At 62.8% G+C, this 9,009-nt stretch overlaps 1 protein-coding gene across 1 annotated transcript; it reads left to right on the top strand.

Annotated features, from left to right (window-relative positions):
• PCGF2 (polycomb group ring finger 2) lies at positions 1-8,905 on the top strand. Its single transcript, XM_084301279.1, has 10 exons — positions 1-245; positions 2,867-3,006; positions 3,193-3,289; positions 5,015-5,070; positions 5,304-5,354; positions 5,436-5,544; positions 5,822-5,870; positions 6,042-6,140; positions 6,457-6,537; positions 6,931-8,905. Exons 2-10 carry the CDS (start codon positions 2,895-2,897, stop codon positions 7,261-7,263), a joined length of 987 nt encoding a protein of 328 aa, XP_084157405.1. The 5' UTR covers positions 1-245; positions 2,867-2,894; the 3' UTR covers positions 7,264-8,905.
• Positions 8,906-9,009: the final 104 nt, after the last annotated feature.

Genomic DNA, 9,009 nt, shown 5'->3' with positions numbered 1-9,009 from the left:
GGGAAAAAAAAATTAAAAAAAAAAAAAAAAAAGAGGAGGAAAAAAAATAAAAAAAAAAAAAAGGAGGAGGAAGGGAGGGAAAGAGGAGAAAAAAAAAAAAAGAGAGAGAGAGGAAAAAAAAAAGAAAAAAAAAAAAAAAAAAGGGCCCCGGCCGCAGCGCCGCGCCTGAGCCCAGCCGCGCCGCGCCGAGCCCAGCCGGGGGCAGCGCAGCGGAGGGGCGGCCGCGGTGCCCCCGCCGCCACCAGGTAGGGACGGGGCCCCGGGCCCCCCCCCGCCGGGCCCCGCCGCCCCCCCCCCCCCCCCGCCGGGCCCCCCCCCCCCATCGCCCTTTTCTCTCCGCGTTCAAGATGGCCGATGGATGGCCGCCTCCCCCCGCTTTGTGCCGCCGTCGGCCCGGGGGGGCGGCCACCCCCCCCTCCACCACCACCACCCTCCGGTGGACCCCCCCCCCATCACCGGGTACCGGTGACAGCCCCAGGGCCCCCCCCCCCGGGTGGGCTGTCAGCCGGCGCCGAGCACAAAGGGGCACCGGGGGCTCCCCGCCGCCGCCGCCGCCCCCTCCCCGGGCCCCAAACGCCCCCCCCCGGGCACCGAGCAGCGGGGGGGGGTGGGGGGGGCGCGGAGCGCGTGCCCGTGGCCGTGCCCTGCGCGTGCCCGTGCCCGGGGGTGTCCCGGTTCCCGTCCCGTCGCGGGCCGGGGGCTGTGCCCGCGCGCGCCCCCGCGTGTCCGTGCCCCCCCCCCAAAAAAACCCGGCCCGTTCCGCCCCGCGGTGGCTGCCCCGTGCCGGTGTCACCCCCCCCCCCGCGGCCGTGCCGGGACCCCGGGAGGGGCGGGGGGTCCCGTCTGGGGGCCGCGGGGGCTCCGCTGCCGCCGGGAGAGCGAGGGCAGCACCGGGGTTGGGGGGGGGGGTCCCGCGGGCAGGGGGCGGCCGGGAGGCTCCAAGTTAGCGGTGACTTTGAAACGCCCTTCCCCAGGCGGGGGTTTTGGGGAGGGGGGCGCCGTGCCCGGCCACCGCCCACGGAGACAAAAGACCCCGAGAGCCGGGACCCGGGGGGGGGGAGGAAACCCGGGGGGGGGGGCGCGATCCCGGGGTAGGCGGCGGGAGCCGCTCCGCCAGCACCGGGCAGGGGTCCGGGGGGGGGTCCGGGGCTTTGTTCGCCCCCGCGGCAGGAAATCGCGGCTGTTATCACCCGGGTTTATTAAAACCGGTTTGCGCCGGTGGCTCAGGCTCCCCCCCCACACCACCACCTCCCGGCCCCCCCTTCCCGGGGAGACCCGGGCCGCCATTGGCGGCTGCAAGTACCAAAAACATCGAAACCCACCCAAAACGCAGCCCTGGGCAGCTGCGCGCCCCCCGTCCCACTTGGCGTTCCCCGGGCTGGGGGGAGCAGGGGGCTGCCGGTGCCCCCCCCCCTCACCTGGGGCTGCAGGGGTCGGGGGCACCTGCCCGGGGGCAGCCGGGGGCAGGGCACCCGCGTGTCCCCTGGGGGTGGCACCCGGGGGTCCCCTGGGGGTGCCCAGCGCCGACCCCCGGGGTTTGGAGCTGCCCGCCCGCCCCAGTGCCCCCAGCCCCACTGCCAGCCCCCCCCCGGGGCTCCGCTTGTCCCCGTGCTGGGGCAGCTGCAGTGTCCTTGTGGTCCCCGTCCCCGCAGCGTCCCCATCCCTGTCCCCACGGCGTCCCCGTGCACCTGCCTCCGGGGACCCTGCGCGGAAACCCAGAAGCCTGGAGTGCGAGGAGGGGGCGGCACGCGGGGTGGCTTCCCCAGGACACGCGCCTGACACGGCCCTGGCCTTGCACACACAGCCCCGAGCACCCCCTGCACACGCAGCCCCCTCCGCGCCCCATTTTCTCCCTGGGCACAGGATTTGCCCCAAACCCATCCCCATACGGCAGCGGTTGTGGGGCTGGCGGGGTGGCACGGTGTTTTTTTGGGGTGTTGGGGTGCTTGTGAGGGGACTGGCTTGGTGTCGGCACCGCTGCAAGCCCGGTGTGCACGGGGGGGGGCACAGGTGTGTGCGTGTGCCTCCAGCTGCGTGCACGTGGGGCTGCGCGGGGAGGGCCCCGTGTGCGTACCCGGGGGGGGCCGTGCGCCGCCGGCACACCCTGGCGCTGCCACCGCTCTGCCCACGCTCATTGACACAAACCCGGGGCTTGTTCTCCCCTCTCCCCGCCTCGGCTGGTTGTAATAAGGTTCTGGCTCCGCTCCAGGTATCGGGGTTGCCGTAGAAACAGGAAAACTGCAGCGATTTTGGGGCCCGGCTCCGCCGGCTCCCATCGTAGGGTCCGGAGCAGGCAGGGGAGAGCGCAGGCAGTGACTCCCCGCGGCCCCCTGTGCTGGTGGGGGCACAATGCCTGCACCCCGAGGCCCCGTCTGCACACCTGGCCTTGCACACTCGGTTTTGCACACTCAGCTTTGCACACCTGGCTGTGCACACCCGGCCTTGCACACTCAGCCCTCCCCAGGTGCCCGCGTGCGCTCCTGGCCACGGGCAGGTGGCCGGCCCCAATCCCATGGGGTTTCTATAGAAACCACGAGGCGGTGGCTGGAAATGCCATTTTCACCAAACACACCCAAAATATGCTCGTGCGTGCGGGTGTGTGCGTGTGCACGTGTGTGTCTGTGTGTGCACAGCCCGAGGAGCTGCAGGCAGGACCCACTTGGGGACCAGGAGATGCGAACTCGCATCCAAGGGAGCTGGGTGGGGGCTGCGTGGGGCTGTGCGTGGGGGCTGCTCCTGCCCCCCAGGGCTGTGGGGTGCGGGGTTGGGGCAGCCCCAGCACCCCCAGGCTGGATTTGTCCCTCGGAGGCTGCTCCTGCGGGTCCTGGCCTGGCACCGAGCGGCTGTTTTGGGGATTTCCCTCCAGGGAGGATCCGCCGCGGCGCTGCTCCAAGATGCACAGGACCACCAGGATAAAGATCACCGAGCTCAACCCCCACCTGATGTGCGCCTTGTGCGGCGGCTACTTCATAGACGCCACCACCATCGTGGAGTGCCTGCACTCCTGTGAGTGTCCCAGCCCCGCTGCACCCATGGGTGCCCCGGCCCGGCCGTGCCCAAGCCGCAGCAGGGCTGTGGCCAGGGGCAGCAGGGTCCTGCCCCGGGTCAGTGCGTGGCGTGGGGCTGGTGGTTTTGTTTTTTGTTTTTTTTTTCCCCCCTCCCCGTTTGCTCAGGTCTCGTCTCTCCCTGCAGTCTGCAAAACCTGCATCGTGCGCTACCTGGAGACCAACAAGTACTGCCCCATGTGTGATGTCCAGGTGCACAAAACCAGGCCCCTCCTCAGCATCAGGTGAGCAGGGGGGGGGGCTCCGAGCCCACTACCAAGGGATCGGCACTGGGGGTGTCCCCCCCAGGAGAGGCTGCCTGGGTGCCTGCAGGGGTTGCCCCACACCACCCCCGCTGTGACCTGCGGCCACCCGTGCGCTGCAGCTCCCGGCGCTGCGCCCCGTGGGGACGGTGCCGTGGCCCTGGGGGGGCACCGGGGGGGCTGGTGGTGGCGCAGGTGAAGCCGTGCCCGTGGCACAGGGGCTTCGTGCCAGCCCGCGCCTGGCTGGGGACGCAGACACGTCCCATCGGGGCGGAATTGGCTCTGCAGGTGGTTGGCATAGAAACCGTGAAAGGCTGCAATACATCACTGGGCGCTTTTTTTTTTTTTTTCCTCCCTCCTCCTCCTTTTTTTTTTTAGCCTCTTCCATGTAAATCCGTTTCTGTAGTAACACTTTTTCCGCTTTATGTTTTTTTTTTTTTTTTCTGGTTCACTATGAAATATTTACACTCCGGCTCCCACGGCTCCCTCACCAAAGCCCCCCCCGCCTGTGCGCAGACGGGAACACGGCACAGGAGCCGTGGCAGCCCCGAGCCCAGCCATCGAGGGTCCCCTTGGTACCCCACTTGCCCCCGGCCACCCTCATTTGGGCGATTTGGGGCCAAGGGGGTGAATCACAGCACCGATGGGTGCTGGGCGTGATGCTGAGCGTGCCCGGGGTGCTGCCCGCCTGTGCCCCCCGGTGCGGCCACGCTGGGCTGAGTGGGGTTGAGTCATGCAGCAGCAGCGGCCGGCTGGTAATTAAGCTGCCAATCAAGCGGCAGAGGTTGCTTTTTCATTAGCTTGCTGTAAATTATAAAGCAAATTCTCTGGGTATGTATTATAAATAAAATCACAGCGGGGCCTCGTGAACCGGAGTGACATCACCGAGGAATTAGGGATGAAAGACGTGGTTAGGCTAAAAATAATATGTGAATAGCTGCTATGGTCATTTGTTTTCCTTTAAAATAAAGGCCTTATTATTAAAGTGGAAATAATTGCAGATATAATTTACTTTTCACCATTCCCACTGCTCTTGCTTTGTTTTGGAGATTTTTTTATTCAGCTTTTAAAGGCTGCCAAGGGCCCTGCCTGCAGCGAGACGGAACCCAAGGCTTTGAGCAAAGCCCCAGCCCCAGGGTTGGTGCTGAGGCTGGGACCTGAGCTCCTCCTGCTCGAGTGCTTTTGGAGATCCTACCTGGGGGTGCTCAGATTTTAGCCAAAAAAACTCACTTTGGTTTGTAACAGCTCGCATTTGGCTCTGTCCTGCCATGTGTACGGCAGGGGGAATGCAAAGCCTCGGCCGTGAGCTGCGTCTGAGCCCAGCGATAAAACGAGATGCAAATTAAAACTTGCAGAAGCATTTTGCTGATCTTAGATTTTTTTTTTTTTTTGCAAGTTCTTGGTGTGTTTTTGTGATAGTTTTGACTACTGAAACGGATCCTGGCCCCAAAATGATGCTGTCATCATCCTCGGCAATTACGAGGATTTTTGAGATGTTTTCTTTCTTTTTCCAGGGTTAACCCTTTGGGGGGGTGCAGGGGGAGCTGGGCTCGCCGAGCTCCAGGCCCACAGCTGCTCCTGCAGGGCAGGGCTGAGCTATTGCTGCAGGACGGGCACCAGAATTTGGGATTTTTCACGGAGGGAGACGGGGGAGACGTCCCAATCTGGCTGATTTTTCTCTCTCTTTTCTTTTTTGTTTCCCCCCAGGTCAGACAAAACCCTCCAGGATATCGTGTACAAGCTGGTCCCGGGGCTTTTCAAAGGTACGGGCACGGACGGTTATAACTGAGGGAGAAAGAACGGGTTTGGGGTTGGTTTTAAATCCATCCCACCCCTCGGGGCGCCTGGTCCCCAAGCTGCGTGCCGCCTGCGTGCACCGATCCCTGGTGACAGTGACAGGGTCTGGGCGGTGGGTCCGGGGTCTGCGCCCCCCCTGCTCCTTTCCCCCTGCCCCGTGCTGGGTTTTCCTTCACCTTCCTCCCCCCTTCTCTTGCAGACGAGATGAAGAGGCGGCGTGACTTCTACGCGGCCTACCCCATGGCCGAGGGTGAGTGGCAGCCCGGGGGGCGCCCCCGGCCCCACTCGGCCCCCGGCCGCGGCTCAGCCTCCCCCTCCTCCTGCCCCCCAGTTCCCAACGGCTCCAACGAGGATCGCGGGGAAGTCTCCGAGCAGGACAAGGGGAACCTGGCGGATGACGAGATCGTCAGCCTGTCCATAGAGTTCTACGAAGGGACGAGGTAACCGCTGCCTGGGCTGGGGTTTGGCTTTGGGACAGGGGGGCAGCAGCCAGCACCCCCTGCCCCACACCCCGTCCCCTATCTCCCATGGGTGCTGCGGCCGTGGGCTCCCACCCACCCAGCGGAGCCTGAGGCTGAGGCATCCCCGGCACCAGGGGCGGCCTCCAAGGGGGTCGTGGCGATGGGGGCAGTGGTTCCGAGGGGTTGGGGCACTGACTTCTCCTTCCTTCTTTCTTCTCCTGCGACTTTGTCCTGCATTTGCTTTCCTGCCCCCCAGGGAGGAGAAGAAAGGGAGCATCGAGAACGGGGACCTGGAGAAGGACAAGGTGAGCGTGTGGGGCCCAGGCACGGGGAGCTCCATGCGCAGCCTCATCGGGATGGTGGGGGGACAGGGGGGCGCCCCCAGGCCATCTGCTGAGGAGGGTGGGAGCTGCCCCCACCCACGGGTGGGCTCTCAGCGATGTCTCTCCCCTGCCTCCCCCTTGCTGTGTCCCCAGAAGAACGGGGTGCGGTTCCTGCGCTGTCCCGCCGCGATGACGGTCATGCACCTGGCCAAGTTCCTCCGCAACAAGATGGACGTTCCCAGCAAGTACAAGGTGGGCGCGAGCCCCCCGCGGGGTGTGCGGGTCCGGGGGGGGCCGTCCCGTGTCGCATCCCCTGCCGGCAGCGTGCCCGGCTTCTCCCCTGTTCCCAAATATTGCGGTAGCCCGGGGTTTGCATTGGTGGCAGGTGAGTGCTGAGCAGGATCCGTCCCTGCTGGCCCATCCTTGCAGCCTCAAGGATCAGGATTTTTTACATCAGCTGTGGGTTTGCTCTGGCTGCTGGCAAGAAGGGCGCTGGGAGCCCCAGCAGGCCCCATTCAGCAAAACCCCGATGTCCCCTTGGTGGCTCTGATGCTGTCCTCTGTGCCAGGTGGAAGTCCTCTACGAAGACGAACCCCTGCGGGAGTATTACACCCTGATGGACATCGCCTACATCTACCCCTGGAGGAGGGTAAGCGCAGCCGCCCCCTTCCCCGCCGCGGGCTGCAGCTGCCAGGGCTTCTCTTGGAGAAAAGCTTGGAAAAGTGCTCCTTGAGGTGAAGGCACATGGCGCTGGAAAACTTAAAAAAATGGAAAACCTAACAATTGGAAAACCTAACAATTGGAAAACTTAACAATTGGAAAACTTTAAAAATGGAAAGCCTAACAATTGGAAGACCTACCAATTGGAAACCTTAGCCATTGGAAAATGTAACAATTGGAAAACTTAAAAAATGGAGCATCTACAAAAAAATTAACCCCCCAGATGCCTCCCCGCCTTAGGGAGGTTTTTCCTGGAGGCCAGCTCCCACCCGCAGCTCCTGGGGGGCCCGCGGGTGCTCTCCTGCCCCTCTCCCCCCTGCAGAACGGGCCCCTGCCGCTGAAATACCGCGTCCAGCCCGCCTGCAAGCGGCTCAAGCTGTCCCAGCCGGCCACCTCCGAGTGCACCAACACCAGCGGCGCCTCCGAGTGCGAGTCGGTCAGCGACAAAGCTCACAGCCCCGCCACGCTGCCCGCCACCTCGTCCTCCCTGCCCAGCCCCGGGACGCCGTCCCACGGCTCCCCCAGCTCCACCGCCGGCAGCGGCCCCGGCCCCGCGCTCAACGGCTCCTCCTCGAACTGCCACCCGCTGCCCCCCGCCGCCAGCCGGTGCCGCAAAACGACTGTCAATGGCAGCGCGGCCTCCGCCTTGACCTAAAAAGGGGAAAAAAAACACCAGAAACCAACAAAAACCAACAAAACAGGGACGCCTGGCTGGGTTTTATATATCTATATATATTATATATATACATATATAAATATATATGTGTACATAGGGAGAAAAAAATTATACATACTTATTTTCTATTGATTGACCAGATTAATTTAAAATGCAAATAAGACACATAAATGTGGTTGAATATTTTTAAATGCTTTTTTTCTTTTCTTTTTTTTTTTTTTTTTAATTTTAACTTATGGAAGCTGCATGCCGGAGCTGGGAGCCACGCAGGCGCCGCCGCCTGCCCTGCTCATTCTCTCTAACGCTTTTCCCTTCTCCTCCCCACCCCTCTCCCCTCGTGCCCGCTCGGAGAGAGACGGGGCGGCGAGCAGGGCCTGCAGGACGCACAGGTAAGGGCTAAGCACAGGTAAGGGCCAAGCACAGAAGCCAAAAACTGCCCCCGGCTGCCTCGGCTCCGCTGGGCTCTGGCAGCGGAGGGGGAGCTGCTCCGTGTCCGCGTGCCCCCAGCCCCGCTGTGCCCTGAGTTGTTTTTTTTTTGCTTTTCCGTGGTTTTTTTTTTTGCACCAGGCTCAGTAACGTGGTGCCCGCAGCCAGCTGGTGCCGATGGCCGCTTGCTGGCACCGAGCGTCCCTTGCCGGTGTTGCCCACCCTGCTTTGCCTTGCCATGCACGTTTCTGTTTCTTTTGTGCTTTCCCTGTGTGGTCTCTGGACGTTGTTTCAGGCTCTGATCTAGCAAAGCCTTACACAGACGCCTCCCTTTCTGCACAGTAAGTAGTTTCTTTTTTTATTCCCAGCTAAAAAAAACTACACTTGGGCCCTGATGCTGAAGGGCCAGCTGTACCGGGGGGGTTTAGGAGCACAAGCCCCAGTGAATATTGGATTTTTCCTTGCCAAGGGAGCTGCCACCTCCCTGGGTGTGCCTGTGGCCAGGCAGCTACATGGTGGGGGACGCGGGGCCAGGAGCCACCTGCACCCACGGGACCCCCGCGCCACCGGCCCCCTGGCAAATGTCCACAGCTTCGCCACATTTCAGAGCTTTTTTCCCCTCTGTCCTTCCCACCCTTTCCTCCTGCCCCCACATTGGATTTTAAAATAAAAAATAAAAAAAAATGACTACAGTGCCTTTAGCCAGGAGGCTCGGTGAGGGGAAGCGTGGGAAGGCGCTGCTGGTTCGGGCAGGAGCCGCGCAGCACCGGCACCGTGCGCTCCGGGGAGGGGACCAACTTCACAGCCACAAAAAAAAAAAAAAAAGCACAGGAGCCCCGGGGAGCGCAGACCCTGGGGGTTCATCTCCCCTCTCACCTCGCTGGGGAGGGGGGACGAGTGACAAAAACCAAGCAAGTGCCTGCAGCGCCCGGACAGCAGCCGGCAGCGGCACGGTGAGAACCAAAGGAAAGCGGCACGGGAATTGCGTGGACAGCCCGGCTCCAAAGGTCAGGACCGGGGGGGTGTTCCTGTTGTGTTCTGTGTGTTTTTAAGCAGCACACCCCCAGTACGGACTCGGAGGCACCTTTGCTGTAGCACAGCCCCGGGCTCCCCGCCTGCGGGGTGCTGGGGACGGGCCCCGGTTGTTTTTTGTCTCTTCCCCATCCCCGGCTGGGGCTCGAAGTGTGTGTGGGGGGCTGCGTTCGTCTTGGTTTTGGCACCCCTTTTCTTGTAAATAGGCTAAAATGGACTGAGGGAGGCAGCTGCAGCGCCTCGGTCTGGGGGGTTTGTGTGGGGCTC

Source organism: Netta rufina (genome assembly GCF_964035555.1).
Source record: "Netta rufina genome assembly, chromosome: 24".
NCBI classification, from domain to species: domain Eukaryota; kingdom Metazoa; phylum Chordata; class Aves; order Anseriformes; family Anatidae; genus Netta; species Netta rufina.
This window is presented reverse-complemented; position numbering and strand designations above follow the sequence as displayed.

Coding starts and splice junctions, on each gene's coding strand:
- PCGF2 (XM_084301279.1), top strand. CDS start 2,895: ATGCACAGGACCACCAGGATAAAGATCACCGAGCTCAACCCCCACCTG. Junction 5,071..5,303: donor GGTCCCGGGGCTTTTCAAAG/GTACGGGCACGG, acceptor CTTCTCTTGCAG/ACGAGATGAAGAGGCGGCGT. Junction 6,538..6,930: donor ACATCTACCCCTGGAGGAGG/GTAAGCGCAGCC, acceptor TCCCCCCTGCAG/AACGGGCCCCTGCCGCTGAA.